This window comes from Aquarana catesbeiana, linkage group LG01 (assembly GCF_042186555.1).
Source record: "Aquarana catesbeiana isolate 2022-GZ linkage group LG01, ASM4218655v1, whole genome shotgun sequence".
Taxonomy (NCBI): Eukaryota; Metazoa; Chordata; class Amphibia; order Anura; family Ranidae; genus Aquarana; species Aquarana catesbeiana.
In genome coordinates this window covers 672,711,381-672,729,606 of record NC_133324.1, presented here as the reverse complement: position 1 = coordinate 672,729,606, position 18,226 = coordinate 672,711,381, and the positions used below count along the sequence as shown (strand labels likewise).

At 43.6% G+C, this 18,226-nt stretch overlaps 1 protein-coding gene across 6 annotated transcripts in view; it reads left to right on the top strand.

The window, feature by feature from the left end:
* EGF (epidermal growth factor) overlaps positions 1–18,226 on the top strand; it is a 196,526-nt gene that overhangs the window by 56,150 nt on the left and 122,150 nt on the right. For 5 of the 6 annotated variants that reach the window (XM_073602421.1, XM_073602430.1, XM_073602404.1 and 2 more), the window contains 2 exons: positions 12,368–12,567; positions 16,393–16,574. In XM_073602421.1, the coding sequence (XP_073458522.1) occupies positions 12,368–12,567; positions 16,393–16,574 (382 nt within the window). Of the gene's footprint in view, positions 1–12,367; positions 12,568–16,392; positions 16,575–18,226 lie in introns of those variants that run through there. The other variant, XM_073602437.1, reaches the window with a different exon arrangement.

Here is an 18,226-nt window from a genome sequence, read left to right as displayed (position 1 = left end):
TGGAACTGGTATTTTCTTGGTGCCTGTTCCGCATACTTGGTTGGGTGAGCTGAGCTTTAAGATCCCCTGGTAGTTGTATGCTATCATCCTGAAAGCCAGACGGGATTCCTCTCCCCATTCTAATAAAACATAAGTGCAGGAGGCTGTCTGGTCAATTTTTGTGTCCACCTCAAATGTTTTCTCATCAGGTACCAATGTCGATACAACTCGATGGATCTGTATCTCTGTCCAGGCGACACCAGTGAGACGCATAATTACACAGAGTCCAAACCTGCCATTTTGCTCTTAACACCAGTTGGAAGCAGTGACGGGGTCTATCTTGGTGGATTGGCTGGTGGAGGCGGTCATCACTCTGTTTTCTCAGTCCCAAATTCAAATCCTTGCCCGAGCCTCCACTTGTAGCAGTACCCCAAGAAGAGCCACTTACTGTATTTATTGGCGTATGACATGCACTTTTTCACCCTGAAAATCGGGTGAAAATAGCGTGTGCATGTTATACACCAATACTTAAATTTTAGCTGCCTCGGAGGGGACAGGGAGAGGGGCGGGATGTGCACTGTCAGATTACATACAGTGAGAATCTCCAGTTTACTTGGCAGCCTCTGTAATAGGAAGTCCCGTCTCCTGGGCCACCATTGGACCACTGTTCTGTCTATCATAGGTGATTCTCACTGTATGTAATCTGTCGGCGCTCGTCCTGCCCCCCTCCCTGTCCCTTTTAGGCTGCAGATGGGAATCGATCAGGCTGAGGCTGCTGCACTGATGGCAATGTTGAGGCTGCTGCATTGAAGGCGATGGTGAGGCTGCTGCATTGATGGCAATGGTGAGGCTGCTGCATTGATGGCAATGGTGAGGCTGCTGCATTGATGGCATTGGTGAGGCTGCTGCATTGATGGCAATAGTGAGGCTGCATTGATGTGGACTGATGAGGCTGCATTGATGGCACTTGTGAGGCTGCAGATGGGCACTGATCAGGCTGCATTGATGGCAGTGGTGAGGCTGCAGATGGGCACTGACCCTTTTTTTGCTTCAAAGTTCCTTATTTAAAATGTAAGTTTTTTTACTGAAACTTCCCTCTTAAAATGAATGTGCGTGTTATACGCCTGTGCATGTTATATGCCGATAAATTGTTTTGTAATTTCTCTGCATACATGAAGATAACGCACTCCAATCACCCAGCACAAACCCACTTGAGGTATTTCAAAGAATTTATTAGGCCAAGCATAGCCTAAAATAAGAGAGGTTTAGCTAGTGTACATATGCAGATTAACCATGAGGCAACATTATTCTGAGAGGTATGGTTAAACACCTGTAGTATTCTGACTAACAGTAATTAACATAACTGAATTGCATTTACCTAGCAACAGTATATAAAGACATTTTCTAAAAGACCCCTTTCACACTGGGGCGGTTTGCAGGCGGTATTGCGCTAAAAATACCGCCTGCAAACCGCCCCTAAACAGCCTCCGCTGTTTTTTTCGGCCGTCAGCGGGGGTTAAAACCACACCGCTAGCGGCCGAATACCGCTGCAAGAACGACGGTACAGCAGTGCTAAAAATAGCGCTGTTGTACCGCCGACGCCCCCACCGCCCCAGTGTGAAAGGGGCCTAACAGTCCCAGTTTTATCTCACTGGCCAGGGACTGATAAAAAAAAAAAACATTGGCTGGCACAGTTGGGGCCCTGAAAGAAAGCACAACAGTTCCCAGCAGACAACAGATTAACTTGTATGATGTTAGTCTCTTACCAGTCCCAAGAGCACTCCCTTCTCAGTCTCTGGACACGTGTTCTGATTCATTAAAAGTGGACTTAACCCATACTAAGTGGCCAGTACTGGAGTTCCACTTTAAAGGCTAGGTTCACCTTTGTAAAAATATAATAAATGAACACATTTTTGCAGAAAAAAAATATGCAGTTATTATTTTTTTGGAGCATTGCACCTATAATCAGCGGATTGCACATGCAATGTCAGGCTCCTGCACACATTCTCATAAGCTCTCTGCCCATATCTCTGTATGTTTCCTGTTCCTGAGCTGTAGGCAGTATGAATGAACTAGGAGCATGCTGATCCATGTGCTTGCAGTTTATTGATACTGCAAGTCCGTCTTGCGTAGTGGCAGACGGGACTTACAGTTTATTTATTCAAAGAGACTTGTGAATGAATGATGTGGCTGTGCGGGCATAGCACCATTTTCAATATGTGACAGTGGGTGCAGGGAGAGGACCCCCACCTGCTATCACAGAGAGGAGAGCTCTGGTGGCAGGAGGTGTGTGCATATGAGCATGTTACATGTTACACCCTAAATATGAGTGTAACATGTAATATGCTCCTGAAGATGAACTTATCCTTTAACTCTGTGACATTCTACATTCTACTTAATTTACCATAACAGTTAACCATTAAAGTGGTATTAAACTCTTGGGGGAAAAAAAGGGTTTCCTCCTGAAAGGCAATACTATAATGTGCTAGTATGCACTGCATAATGGCACATTATGAAAGACTTATCTTGAAATGAAGCCCTCCAGCAGTGTGCTGCAGAGACTTCCATCTTCACCCGGTCTTCCTTCCGGGATCACGGGCTGCGGTCGCTTGAATGGCCGAGCTGCATTGATGTCACTCCCGAACATGCATATGGGAGTCTTGGCCAAAACAGCTCTTGAAGGAACAGCACGGTACTGGATCAGAATGAAAAAACGGGAGTAAATGGGTGCCATAGAAACAAGAAAGCCGGTATAACAAAAAATAGGTATTTGGCCTCTTTCACACAGACATAATAATTTACTGATGTTTATATGAAGGTTCTTGATAGCAGAAAGATCTTGAGTAAAAATACACAAATTATATTTTGTAAAGACCTCTGATAAATGCATGTACAGGTGCGTAAACCTGCGTATACATATGCACACATATAATTCTTCTTCATTTTCCATTAGCTGCCAGTCTTGCAATTTATGTACATCCTCGTAGGCCCCATACACACTATTAGATTTTTGTCTTCAGATTTACTAAAACCATGTAGTGCAAGGGCATGCCTGATTGCATACAAATTGATACTCTTATGCCCCGTACACACGATAGGGTTCTCTGACGGAAAATGTTCGATTAGACCTTGTTTTCGGAAATTCCGACCGTTTGTAGGCTCTATCAGACATTTTCCATCGGAATTTCCAACACACAAAATTTGAGATCTGGATCTCAAATTTTCCGACAACAAAATCCGTTGTCGTAAATTCCGATCGTGTGTACACAATTCCAACGCACAAAGTTTCATGCATGCTCGGAATCAAGCAGAAGAGCCGCACTGGCTATTGAACTTAATTTTTCTCGGCTCGTCATGCGTGTTGTACGTCACCGCGTTCTTGACGTTCGGAATTTCCAACAAGATTTGTGTGACCGTGTGTATGCAAGACAAGTTTGAGCCAATATCCATCGGAAAAAATCCATGGATTTTGTTGTCAGAAAATCCTATCGTGTGTACAGGGCATTAAGGTTTGACCTCATATTACATGGTATTGGTAAATCTGAAGACAAAAATCCGTAGAAAATCTAATAGTGTGTATGGGGTCATAGTGTTACCCATAGGGTAGGTGGGGATTTTTCTGAGTTGACATTCTCGTATATACTTGTGTATACATGCATGTGGATGCAAATTACCACACTCAAACATACAATTTTCACATTTTTGAATGGCTCTGAACACAATACTGCCTTATAGATCTTTACACAACTGTTTGCATTGTCCCATAGACAACATTGCACCCATATTCACATTCGTTAAAAAAAACAAAAAACAAACGACATTACAACAAACATGGTGTTTTTTTTGCACAAGAGGCCTTATGCCCCGTACACACGGTCGGACTTTGTTCGGACATTCCGACAACAAAATCCTAGGATTTTTTCCGACGGATGTTGGCTCAAACTTGTCTTGCATACACACGGTCACACAAAGTTGTCGGAAAATCCGATCGTTCTAAACGCGGTGATGTAAAACCCATACGTCGGGACTATAAACGGGGCAGTGGCCAAAAGCTTTCATCTCTTTATTTATTCTGAGCATGCGTGGCACTTTGTCCGTCGGATTTGTGTACACACGATCGGAATTTCCGACAACGGATTTTGTTGTCGGAAAATTTTATAGCCTGCTCTCAAACTTTGTGTGTCGGAAAATCCGATGGAAAATGTCCGATGGAGCCCACACACGGTCGGAATTTCCGACAACACGTTCCGATCGGACATTTTCCATCGGAAAATCCGACCGTGTGTACGGGGCATAAGAATGGGTTCACACATATGTGGCTCTTTAATAATAAGTTCACCTTTGGAACATGTTACATGTTCCACCCGTTTTTAGGGTTGAACATGTAACATGTTCTAGCAGCATCTGCAGCCTCTTCTTCTGCTACTCCCCTCCCTGTGACAGTGGGCAGGGAATCATCTCCCCACACCCGCTGTCACTATTTGAAAACAGTGTAGTCACACGGGGCTCCACCCACATGGCCACGTCATTCTTTCACAGTTTCCTGTGAATGAATGCCTACAAGTACCATAATCCATTGCTGCTGACAGCTTCTATTTTTCAATGAGCTGGGTGGGTGCTGGTGAGCGTTCTCATAGTCCATTGATCTTCCAGCTCTCAAGTAACTGCCTGCCCGTACAAGGAACAAGCAGATAGCTATCCTAGGAGTCTGCAGAACTGGACATTGCACCTGTCATCTGCTGAACGCAGGTGCAATGCTCTGCAGGCTCCTTAGAAAAAAAAAAAAAAAATCTAATTTTTTTTACCTGCAATGTGCATTTATTATTTTTTTAATAAAGGTGAACTTTAAGGCTAGGTTCACATCTGTGTGGATCCATCGTTTGAACGGGCTGTTGTACCTGCAGGAAAAAGTCCCTGGCCCTTTTATAACAATGCAACCACTTGGTGGAACACTGATCACTGTATTAGTCTCACTGGTCCCCAAAAAGTGTCACTTAGTATCCGATTTGTCCACTGCAATGTCGCAGTCCCAATATAAGTTGCTGATCACCGCCGTTACTAGTAAAAATTAAAAATTCCATAAATACAACTTTTACGCAAACCAATTTATATACGCTTACTGGGATTTCTTTTTTACCAAAAACATGCAGCAAAATACATATTGACCTTAATTGACAAAGAAATTTGATTTTTTCAATTTTTTTATTGGTTATGTTTTTTTTGTGTTTTTTTTTTCATAGCACAAAAAAAAATCTGCAGAGGTGATCAAAGATAACTCTATTTGTGGGAAAAAAAGGACATAAATTGTATTTGGGTACAGAGCCGCATGACCGCGCAATTGTCAGTTAAATTAATGCAGTACTGTGTTCACCAGGGGAAAAGGAGCAAGTGGACTATCTCGGTACAGTGTGGAAAAAGTACAAATAGAGTATATAGACAATCGTAAAAAATTACGAAAAATGTATTAATACAAAATACATGAAAATAGAATTAAAACAAGGGTGACTTGGTCATACATAGTACTTTGACTGGTTTCGCTGGGATTTTTCGTAATTTTTTACGATTGTCTATATACTCTATTTGTAGTTTTTCCACACTGTACCGAAATAGTCCACTTGCTCCTTTGCCCCTGGTGACCTTGGTTGGGGACCAGGTTCCCAAACCTCTATTCTACTAAGTCCTGAATGATGGTACAAATTGTTGTTCTTAATTTTTATGTAAACATTTTTATGTAAACATTCCTCTGCTAGTACACCTGTAAATGCCTAAGTGTGCATGGACAGGCCCCCACAGAGCCCTGATTTCAACATCATCAAGCCTGGGATTACATGAAGAGACAGAAGGATTTGAGGCAGCCTACATCCACATAAGATCTGTGGTTAGTTCTCCAAAATGCTTGGAACAACCTACCTGCCGAGTTAATTCAAAAACTGTGTGCAAGCATACCTAGCAGAATTGATGCTGTTTTGAAGGCAAAGGGTGGTCACACCAAATATTGATTTGATTTGGATTTCTCTTCTGTTCATTTACTTTCTATTTTATTAATTGATAAATATAAACTATTAGCACTTCTATTTCTGAAAGTATTCTTAATTTAGAGCAGTTTTTCAAACATGCCTATAACTTTTGCACAGTACTTTTACTTTCATGTATAATTCAAGAAGAAAGCCGTCACCCTGGTGAAGATCTGCTATAGAGTATCCATTATCATGGAACAGTATACAACCACACAAACAGCCTATATGTTTCGGCCAACTTGACCCTAGTCATGGCTCATACTCATACTTTCTGGTATGTCTATAGCAAAACATTTTCTTTAGCTTTGAAAAGAATAAAGAAAGGTGAAAACAGCCATCAGTCCTGGATCCACATGATGCATCTATGTTGAAGCAATGATCAGAGGGTCTGGTGTGCCCAGGGTGACACATGCTGCAGAGCAGGTCCCTGGGGGGTTGGATGTGGGTAAAAGGACAGCAAGGAAATCAGTGCCAGGAGGGCAGCAGGCTGTACAAGGGTTCTAGCTAAAATTACAGTACTGGACTGACAGTATGATAGAAGTATCAGCAGTTATCTAATGTCTAAAATACAGGTGCATTACTCCTAACTTCTGCACTGTACGTTACTTACTCCTAACCTCTGCACTCTGCATTATTTACTACTGATCCCTGCATTTTGTGTTACATCCTACAAACCCCCACACTCTGTGTTACATACTACTGAACTGTGCGCAACTAACTCCTGACCCCTGCAGTCTGCGCTAAATACTACTGAACTCTGTGTTACCAACTACTAACTTCTGCACTCTGCATTACATACTGATGTCACACCCATAATTTGCCACAGTGTGCTGACCAGGATGATCAAGGAGACTAGGAAAGGGTTCTGCCAAGTAGGCTGTAAGGGATCCCATGCTTTCTAATGGCAGCCCTGGTTGTTACTGTAGCTGGAGTTCAGGGTTAATCATTAGCAGGCACACCTGTTCCCTTGACAAGAGGTGAGAAATTATTTCTTTTTACCTTTTAGAGATTTCGTTTCAGCTCCTTTTTTGACTTTAGAACAGGAAGTGATGCTGTGTCCTGCACCGCCGCCTCCTCTTCCTGGTTCTTGCAGCCAGCCTGTTGATGATGCTCTGTGGCGCATGCATAATATGGTGGTGTTCTTTGGGTCTTCCAGCTTTCTCCTAGGTGAGAAAGTAGGCAGCAAGGCCTTCTACCCCCCCCCCACACCCCACTTCCCCCCACCTCTGCAAAGAACACTGTCTCTATGTTGAGTGGATAGGGTCCTCATCCCCACATCTGGTCCCCAAAAGAATTTTAAGGGTTTGCCCGAAGGCTTATCGGAATCTGGAAGCCCCTTTATAATAAGGGGGGGCCCAGTTACCCCACAGAGGCCCTTTTCCCCTCAGCATGGATTTGCCACCCCCTCTTGCAAGGTACCCAACCAATGCTAAAGTGGTTGTAAAGGCAGAAGGATTTTTTATCTTAATACATTCTATGCATTAAGATAAAAAACCTTCTGTGTGCAGCAGCCCCCCTCAGCCCCCCTAATACTTACCTGAGCCCCATCTTGATCCAGCAATGGATCGCTCCCGCTGCTGTCAATCAAACCTAGTGAGCCAATGAGGAGAGATAGGGGGCCGGGGCCGAACCGCAGGTCCGTGTCTGAATGGACACTCAGGTGCCCCCATAGCAAGCTGCTTGCTGTGGGGGCACTCAGCAGGAGGGAGGGGCCAAGAGCACCGGCGAGGGATCTGAGAAGAGGAGGATCTGGGCTGCTCTGTGGAAAATCCCTGCACAGAGCAGGTAATTATAACATGTTTGTTATTTTAAAAAAATAAAAAACAAAACTGTACTATTACTTTAAGTGCATGTGGTCTGGTATGGGGGGGGGGGGGGGGGGGAGCGGATGTTCGCTGTCCTCCATTTCCTGGCCATCCAGGCTGCTTGCTTGGGGAAGGGTCTGGTTTAAATTTTTTGGGGAGCCCAACTCTATTCCTTTTTTTTTTAAGAGAGGGCGCACATTAAAGGAACAAGGAAAAAAAGTCATCAAGTTCCCTGTAAAATTCATATTAGATCTTGCCACACTACTGCCATAATGTGACAGGTCCCTTGATGGCCACTGCTTGCAGACAAACCAGCAAGGGATGCTGGGTGAGATCATATGCATATGTACAAACCGATTATGGCTGTGGATCTGTCATTTAACATCAGTAGTACTATCGCTGCTAAATGACTGATCTTCAGGTGGGCTGTTTACAGACCGTAGCCAGAGATTCACATTATATAACTGGCGAAATATGGCAATCTTGTTCATCAATTTGCCAATCTATGAACAGGTAGGGTTCAGGTTGATCTCAAGCTTAACTCAAACCCGAAGATCAGCCCTAGTCAGGACTTTGCTATGTAAAGCACAATAAAGTGCAGTGATCAACATAGTGCCCCTTACATTTCTCATCTGTTGGAGGAGAAAATACCCCAGCAAGGATATACTGTACATGGTGATACTCTGCAGTTTTACCCAATACTGTGCTTAACACCCGCTTTTGTCATTGGGTAGTATTTAATATTTGGGGAAGGGTTTAATCTCAGCATGTGCAAAGGATCCAAGATCCAAAAATACATTAATGTGAAGACTAACCTAGGTACCTGCTACTTCACTGATGTTTCCTTTACAGCTGAAAAATCTGCTTTCATTTTGCCTTCCCTATTTCCTCCATACTTGCTCATTAATATGCTAATGAAATTTAGAAAAATAATACATTTTCATTACATATGTTATTGTAGACCCAGTCATGTCAACACTGGGTCTCTGTGCGTTTGTCTCTGTGCATTCTGATATTTGCACAACTCCTCCCAAGATCCAGCCCACTTCTTGCATCAGGGCTGCGGGCTCTTGAAAGGAGAACTAAGGCAGGGTGCTGTGATGTTTTCAGGAAGCTTTGTAGAGCACCCTGCCAGGTCTTCCCCATCAGCCAAGAACCATGTGCATAGTGAAGTGAAGTCATGTAAATAGGATCACCTGACGTTGTGGCCAGTCGGGAAACGGGTTTCATACCTGCTTCCCGATTGGCCAGGAGGAGGATCAGTGTTGCAAAAGGGAAAATTCATTCGCTGTAGCAACACACCTGGGTGGGCTCCAGCTCGCATGCTCTGCGACCTGATCCCATGCTATTTTGAAGCCTATTAGAGCCTATGGCTCTAATCAGGTACTTTAAAAATACACCCCCGCCGCTGTAATTCATGTGCCCGGTGACCCGAAACACATGAGTATGGGGCACTCACGGCGGCCGTGGATAGATTCGTGCTATGCATGAATCTATCCACTGCATTTAGGGAGTGGAGAGGAGAAAGAGGGCGGCGTCGGGCACCCTTAATAGATGGGCCACCTCTGATCTGTATACAGAAAGACCTAATTAGTGGAGTTTGCTAGTCACAGAAATGCTTTGCACTGCTAGTTACTGCTAAAATTCATGGGATGAGAATTAGTAATGCCATCCTGGTATGGGATCTGAAACAACTGAACTACAGCAGAATACTTTCAGATAGCTTCATAGCTCTTTTCTCCCACTACAGCCTGATGACAAGAGTCGACGTGTGCACATTATATATCAGGCCAAAATAAAAAGTTTAGCAAATGTTTTGGGGCCTTAAAGGAAGACCATACAATTTAATCTAACCATAGGACTTTCAGGAGTGCCATCTCCATCACCAAATGATGTTTTGTTACAAGTTCATTACATACTTTTTGGGCAAGGATGTGGATTAATTAAAAAAATTTAAAAAATTAAATTAGTAAAAATTTACTCTTTTATTTTATTTTTTCTACATCAAGCACTAAAGAAGGATTGCACAACAATGTCAGATCTGTAAATCCTCAGGATCATTGTATAGGTTTAGCATACTTTTTGCAATGCACGTAAGCGCTGTCTACATTTTTAACATATTCTCACACTACTTTGTTCAATGTAAACAATCCACAGCAGAAAAGCTGTTAAACTTAGCTGATAGTGTGCTTCTATCAGTGCAAACAACATCAATTCTTTGGAAACTCTTCCTGTCAAGGTTAATTTAATCTTTAACACCCTGAATTTATTTCCTCATTTCCCAGCATGGCACATGTGTAATATGAAATCAGCTCATGACATTTATTTCTATCTGAAAATGACAAACCCAATATTTCAAAAATCCTTCCAGCATAAGGAAAGCCAATTTCCAACGTTTTGAGCTTTGAAGATGTACAGTATCTTCACGCATCCAAGTTTTTCAACCCATTTCTTACAGTGGATTTGCTGGCCTCACATACCGAGGAAGGTTATATGGAAAAGTACCATCATCCAAGTTTAATTGAAACAGGAAATTTGGGAGCAGGGACCTCAATTCCGAGATCGAAGCGGGTTTCCCGTGAAACTAGTCGAAATTCCATGTCATCTGTGCATTTTTTTATATAGTTTGTACTACATATTTTCTTGATTTTTGTATAAATAAAAACTGTGGCTAGAGCCCATAGCAGCGGTCACCAACCTTTTTGCATGCCTGCAGGGGGGGCAGTGGTAAGCATTTTTTCACGGGCGATGGCTGGTGTTGTCGCTTCAATCATCATGGCATAATGGTTGGTATGGTGTCAGGGTGATTGAAATGCATTATTTCTATTGTTACATTCTAATATATAATGAAGTGGTTCAACTCACCATACTGCAGAATCAGTGGGAGCCCTGGGCGTGTCACTTGCCACATCTCCTGCCACCAGATGCTGCGTCTAACTTGCCACCGTCACCTGCCACTAGATGTGGATTGTCACTTGCCATGTCACCTGCCACCAGAGGTGGGTTGTTACTTGCCAACTGATGTGGATTGTCACTTGCCATGCCAGCCACTGCCACCAAATATGCATTGACGCTGCATTGGTGGCAGTCTGACAGCACTGGTCCATTTAGTGGGAGCAGGAGAGCGATGATGCGGGGAGGGCAGTGAGAGATGATGTCATCTCGCTGCTCCCCGCCGCACCTCCGACATTGAAGCAAGGGGGTCTGGCTGCAAAGTGGAGCTCCACGATGACCGTGCTGTGAGGGCAGAGGAGCGCCGATTTGTGGCGGACAGTGAGAGATTATGTCATCTCTCTGCTGCTCGCCGCACCTCGCTCCCAAATTGAAGAGGCCCGGCTGTGAAGAGCTTGCTTCTTTCCTCTCTTCCGCCTCTCTCATGCAGCCAGCCAGCCTGCCGCAGTAGCCGCAACCCGCTGGTTAGGCAGGGACCCTGCGCCAAGAGACTCGGGGCTATGGGCCCCAGATTCGGGGCTATAGCCCCAATAGCCACCCCCTAGCAACGCCCCTGCTGTCTACCCTCTTTTACTTGTACTGAGATAGTCCGCTTGCACTTTCCCCCTGGAGAGCTCGGAATTAAGCTCCCTGCTCCCAAATTTCCTCTTTCCAATTCTTACAGTGCAATCTGGGTTAAAAGGGAACCCGAGCCATCAGATCTAGTCACCAATTTTGTGTTTTTAGATGAGCACTGAACTGAAACTAGCATCTAGGGCTCACATATACTGTATATGCAGACAGGTACACTTACACAGTGTGTGGCTATCCCTGCTCAACAGAATCCGAGTGTTTGAAGGGACACGCTGGAAAACCTTTGCTGATCAGTGGGTGCAGCCAGTCACTTGTAGCTGCTGATCAGTGTATCGTGACAGTGGCGGGTACAGCTGTCAGAATACAATGTCCTAGAGGGGAGCCATCCTCCATCCACTTTTTTGTGTGGATGGAGGAATCTTTTAGCGTATTTCATTCAGCCGCCAGCCAAACTAATTTGCTAATGGCTAGCATACCAGATTTCCCAATCCACACAAGGGTCCACCTCATTGCGAAATTCCATTTTGACAGCTGTACCTGCCACTGTCAGCATACACTGATCAGCGGCTGTAACGTTCGGCTGCAGCTGCTGATCAAGAAACATTTTCCAACATGTCCCTTCGACAGAAATCGATCAAACAATTGAGTTTTATTGAGCGGGGTCTGCCACACACTGTTCAAAAATTCGGGCAAGCCCTGCTGAAGCAATTGAATTTGGTCAGCATATGGCCAGCTTTAAAGAAGAGGCATTTAAATGGAAATGTGATCTCCATCCTGTCACCATCTAACAAACTCTTTATTCTAATGTTCTTGATGAGGACACACAGCCACAATTTGAGGTTGACGTAAAGGAGCTTTAATCTAAAACTGACACCAGTTTTTATATAAATGTATTTATCTTCTATACATTTCAAAATTTATAGGGTGTGCTTTTGCAAATATAATTCTGAATAGAAGGCATGTCTCAATATTTGATCATAGAGAATATTGTTTTCATAAACTATATTGTAATTTCCTCTGTGTTTTTTTAATTTCTTTTAGCTCTAATGCCGTTCCTGCTGTTTAGTCACAGAAATGAAATTTTTAGCATTGACAGCGATGGGACCAATTTCAGAACAGTAGCACGTAACACGGGATCTTTAGCCTCTCTGGATTTTGATCATCAGGAACAAAGAGTCTACTGGCTTGATCTCAGCAAAGGTTTTCTTCAAAGAGTGTTCTTGAATGGGACTAAACGTGAGGTAAGGTGCATGGAAATATATAGCAAAAATGAATATTCACAAGCACAGTGTAACAGATCTGCATGTGTGCAATACAATGAATTAATTATGCTTGGACAATAAAGGGCAACTCCACCAAAACATGGCATTTTTGATGAACACTAATGATTTGAATTATTAACCACCTCCTTATACTGTGTCTCATTACTATGGTTTCTCATCTACACCACCTACTATTAGGACACAAGGAAGGTGACACCTTCTTTCATTTGAATCCCCAACTATCTTTCATACTGCATTTTGGAGAAGACAGCTTGAAATCATAACACCATTATTTGTGTATGAAGCAAGCATGTGACTCAACTTGCAACAACCTTGCAAAACTAAAATATTGTTTTAGTCAAGTTGGTCTAGACCAGTGATGGCGAACCTTAGCAGCCCAGATTTTTTGGAACTACATTTCCCATGATGCTCAACTACACTGCAGAGTGCATGAGCATCATGGGAAATGTAGTTCCAAAACATCTGGGGTGCCAAGGTTCACCATGACTGGTCTATACATATAGAATCCAGCCATAAAAAATATTATTTCCCCATATAATTATTAAACACACATATTGGGATTGATTTACTAAAACTGGGAAGTGCAAAATCTGGTGCAGTTGTGCATGATAGCCAATCAGCTTCTAACTTCAGCTTGTTCTTGTTTCCAGATTTTGCACTGTACCGTTTTAGTAAATTAACCCCAGTATATTAAATGGCATGGCATCTTACAATTGCACATGTGTATGTGGTCTATCACAGCAACTGCACTATGATTGTTGTACTATCATGCAAGAACAATAGTTTATGCTGACTGTTCTGACCATTTACTTTGGTCACCCACAGATGTCTGTTCTGTTTGGACCCACTGTGCCCAAGAAATCTGCCTGTTTTTCCTCTGATCTGTCCATATGAGTTAATTTTTCTCAGTATCTTTATCAACTAAGTACCCAAATTAAAACTTTTTTGGATAAGGTGTGGAAGAGTTAGAACCTCTGTCAAATATTTATTGCTGGAGATTTTTCTTCTTTTCCTGTTGGTTCAATGGTTTAGGACAGAAGAAGAAGTGAGGGTAAATCTCCCTCCGTGGCACAAACATCAATGAAACCTATTCGTTTCACCTGAACAAGTATCCCTATTGGAAGATTTCCCCTTACCACCTGTTCCAGTAACAACTGTAAAATTTTGGATTTCTGTCCCATAGATCAGCAGTTCTCAACCTCAGTCCTCAAGTACCCCCCACAGGCCATGTTTGCAGGTTTTCCTTTATCTTGCACAGGTTCTTTAAATCCGAGTCAATGGCTTGGTATTTTGGACAGCTATTTTATCTAAAGCCTCATACACACGATAGGACTTTGTACAAACTTTCCCGTGGATTTTTGTACTAAGGGTGTTGGCCATAAGTTTGTATTGCATACACACGGCAGAACTTTTTCAGCCAGCTTTCACCAAATCACGTGGTTTTCCAGCTCTTTACCACCACCCTTTGGTCAACTTCTGTATTGTCTGATATTGTGTCAATCTCACCGCTTTTATCGGCGAGATTGACACCTTGCGAGCTGGGTTCACACTGGTGCGGGGATCCGACTTGGATCCCCACCAATGCCAGGCACTGTGTTTGGTATGAATTATGAGGGGGAACTCCACGCCAAATTTTAAATAAAAAACCGGCATGGGTTCCCCTCCAGGGGCATACCAGGCCCTTAGGTCTGGTATGGATTTGAAGAGGAACCCCCTATGCCGAAAAAAACGGCGTGGGGGTCCCCCCAAAATCCATACCAGTCCCTTATGCAAGCACGCAGCCCGGCCGGTCAGGAAAGGGGGTGGGGACGAGCGAGGCCGCATGCTCTCAACATGTGGGGTGGGTGCTTAGAGGGAGGGGGGCGCCCTGCGCTCCCCTCCAAAGAACCTTGTCCCCATATTGATGAGGACAAGGGCCTCTTCCCGATAAACCTGGCCGTTGGTTGTCGGGGTCTGCAGGCGAGGGGCTTATCGGAATCTGGGAGCCCCCTTTAATAAGGGAGCCCCCAGATCCCGGCCCCCCACAATATGTGAATGAGTATGGGGTACATCGTACCCCTACCCATTCACCTAGGGAAAAAAGTGTCAATAAAAAAACACACTAGACAGGTTTTTAAAGTAATTTATTAGGCAGCTCTGGGGGTCTTCTTCTGACTTCGGGGGTCTTCTTCCGACTTCGGGGGTCTCTCCAGCCTCTTCTCCCAGTGTCCGGTTATTCTGCCGGGCTCCTCCACTATCTTCTGCTCTTTTGCCGCTCTCTTGCTAGTGGTGGCCAGTCTTCTTCGTCGTCTTCTTCCCTCTTCTCTTCTTCCAATGTTGACACGACGCTCTCTCCCGCTGCAATCTGTGTGAGCGCCTCGCGATGACTTATATAGGCATGGGGCGTGGTCACCAGGTGATGTCATCTGTGACCACGCCCCCTTATGACATCACAGTCCCGGGGCATGCTGGGACTGTGATGTCATAAGGGGGCATGGTCACCGGATGACATCAGCCGGGGACCACGCCCCATGCCTATATAAGTCATCGCGAGACGCTCACACAGCATTACAGTGGGAGAGAGCTTCGTGTCAACATCAGAAGAAGAGAAGAGGGAAGAAGACGACGAAGAAGACCAGGCCACCGCTAGCAAGAGAGCAGCAAAAGAGCAGATGATAGCGGAGGAGCCCGGCAGAAGAACCGTACACCGGGAGAAAAACCGGACACCGGGAGAAGAGGCTGGAGAGAACGGAGAAGAACCGGACATCGGGAGAAGAGGCCGGAGAGACCCTCGAAGTCGGAAGAAGACCCCCAGAGCTGCCTAATAAATTACTTTAAAAACCTGTCTAGTGTGTTTTTTTTATTGACACTTTTTTTCCTATGTGAATGGGTAGGGGTACAATGTACCCCATACTCATTCACATAGGGTGGGGGCCGGGATCTGGGGGCCCCCTTATTAAAGGGGGCTCCGGATTCCGATAAGCCCCTCGCCCGCAGACCCCGACAACCAACGGCCAGGGTTGTCGGGAAGAGGCCCTTGTCCTCATCAACATCAACATGGTGACAAGGTGCTTTGGGGTGCCCTCCCCCATGTTGCGGCTCACTCGTCCCAATTCCCTTTCCTGACCGGCCAGGCTGCGTGGGGGGTTCCCCTTAAAATCCATACCAGACCTAAGGGCCTGGTATGCTCCCAGAGTGGAATTCCCTCTTGCGTTCGCTGCAATAGGAAAATGTGTTTTTCCTATTGCAGCCAGCGCAAGATGTACAGTACCCTGATGCGAGAACCAGTGCGATGGGATCACGCTGGAAACGGATCGCGCTGGAAACATTCTCGCGGCTACATACTGTAGTTTGTACAAAAGCCCGATGGCTTTGTGTACACACGATCAGACTTTGCTCCATTGGACTTTTGTTGCCGGAAAGTTTGTGCGTTCGCAAAGCCAACAAAAGTCAGATGAAAACAGAATAAGTTTGTCCGATAGAGCGTACACACGGTCGGATGTTGCTCCAAAACAGCTAATTTGCATGTTTGTTGTCAAAAAGTCCGATTGTGGGTACAGGCCTTAAAAGAAATGGAGTGCACCCAGAGGGTTTTGCACTTTAATGCATAGAATGCAATAAGGTATAAAAACCCTCTGCCTTTAGAACCACTTTAATTCTATAGTCATGATTCAGTTATGCCATAATTAGATTTTGTGGTTTTATTTGTTAATTATATCATTGTTTTGTATATGACACATTGCAGTTGATTATACTATGTGTCTTACTTTTCTGTTATGGCTCTGTACAAATTTTCTTTTTCAGAGAATGCGTGCTGTAATGCAGGGAGCCACACTATTTACAGTGGACTGGAAACACAAAATGATTTTCTGGTGTAACCAGAACAAAGGAACCATAGAATGGACCAGCTTGAGTGGGAAGAAGTCTCGAACCCTTTTGAGAGGTTTAGTTCATCCCACCTTCATTTCTGTTGATCCTGTGGAGGGGTATATGCTACTTTAGAACTTCATATTATTTATTATACTATAGCACACATTTTAATAATGATAATAAAATAATTACAGTATTTGTTACTTTAAAATTAGGTGCTGGGAATATGGAAATACAGTAGAATCTCATGTAAAAAATCATTGGAAGGAAATAGTAAGTGTTTCCTCTAGCAATCACTAAAAGCAGACCACCCTTTACTGTGTAAAGCTGAACAGACCTATTAATGCAGTTATGCATTCATTAACAAACCATAAAGGGTTGGTTCATCTTTACAGAAAAAAAGTTAAAATGTGGAACAATACCATACACCCTCCGCACCCCCAGTCCCCACTGTATTTACCTCCCTGGGTGATGAGCCGTCGTTGCTGAGCCACTTGCTGAAACAAGAGTGCCAGAGCTGAACTAAAAAGGTATTTACGCATAACGATTTTACAGGCAGTATGCAGCATGTGAGGAGGGGGTGAACAGCATTTTTAACCTACTTTTACCATTTGTATACATACAGTGCATATATATATATATATATATATATATATATATATATATATATATATATATATATATATATATACAGTATCTCACGTCTATTTTCCAAAGACAACCTCTGGATATGACGCTGAGCACGTGCACTCAACTTCTGTGGTCGACCATGGCAAGACCTGTTCTGAGTGCAACCTGTCCTGTTAAACCACTGTATGGTCTTGGCCACCATGCTGCAGCTCAGTTTCAGGGTCTTGGCAATCTTCTTATAGCCTAGGCCATCTTTATGTAGAGCAACAATTCTTTTTTTCAGAGTTCTTTGCCATGAGGTGAGATTTGGACTTCCAGTGACCAGTGTGAGAGAGTGAGAGCGATAACAAATTTACCACACCTGCTCCCCATTCACACCTTGTAACACTAACGAGTCACATGACACCGAGGAGGGAAAATGGCTAATTGGGCCCAATTTGGAAATTTTCACTTAGGGGTGTACTCACTTTTGTTGCCAGAGGTTTACACATTAATGGCTGTGTGTTGAGTTATTTTGAGGGGACAGCAAATTTACACTGTTATACAAGCTGTACACTCACTACTTTACATTGTAGCAAAGTGTCATTTCTTCAGTGTTGTCACATGAAAAGATATAAAAAACTATTTACTAAAATGTGAGGGGTGTACTCACTTTTGGGAGATACTGTGTGTGTATATATATATATATATATATATATATATATATATATATATATATATATATATATATATATATATATATATATTCACACAGTCACCAGACACTTTATTAGGTACACCTGTTGATAACACAAATCAGCCTATCACATGGAAGCATGTCAATGCATTTAGGCATCCACAGGTGGTAGTGCTTGCTGAAGTTCAAACCAAGCATCAGAATGGGAAGGAAAGGGGATTTAAGTGACTTTGAACATTGCATGGTTGTTGGTGCCAGAAGGGCTGGTCTGAGTATTTAAAAAACTGTTGATCTACTGGGATTTTCATGCACAACCATCTCTAGGGATTACAGAGAATGGTCCGAAAAAGAGAAAATATCCAGTGAGTGGCAGTTGTGTGGACATTGTTGTCAGAGGTCAGAGAAGAATGGACAGACATGGTTCAAGGCAACAGTAACTCAAATAACCACTTGTTACAACCA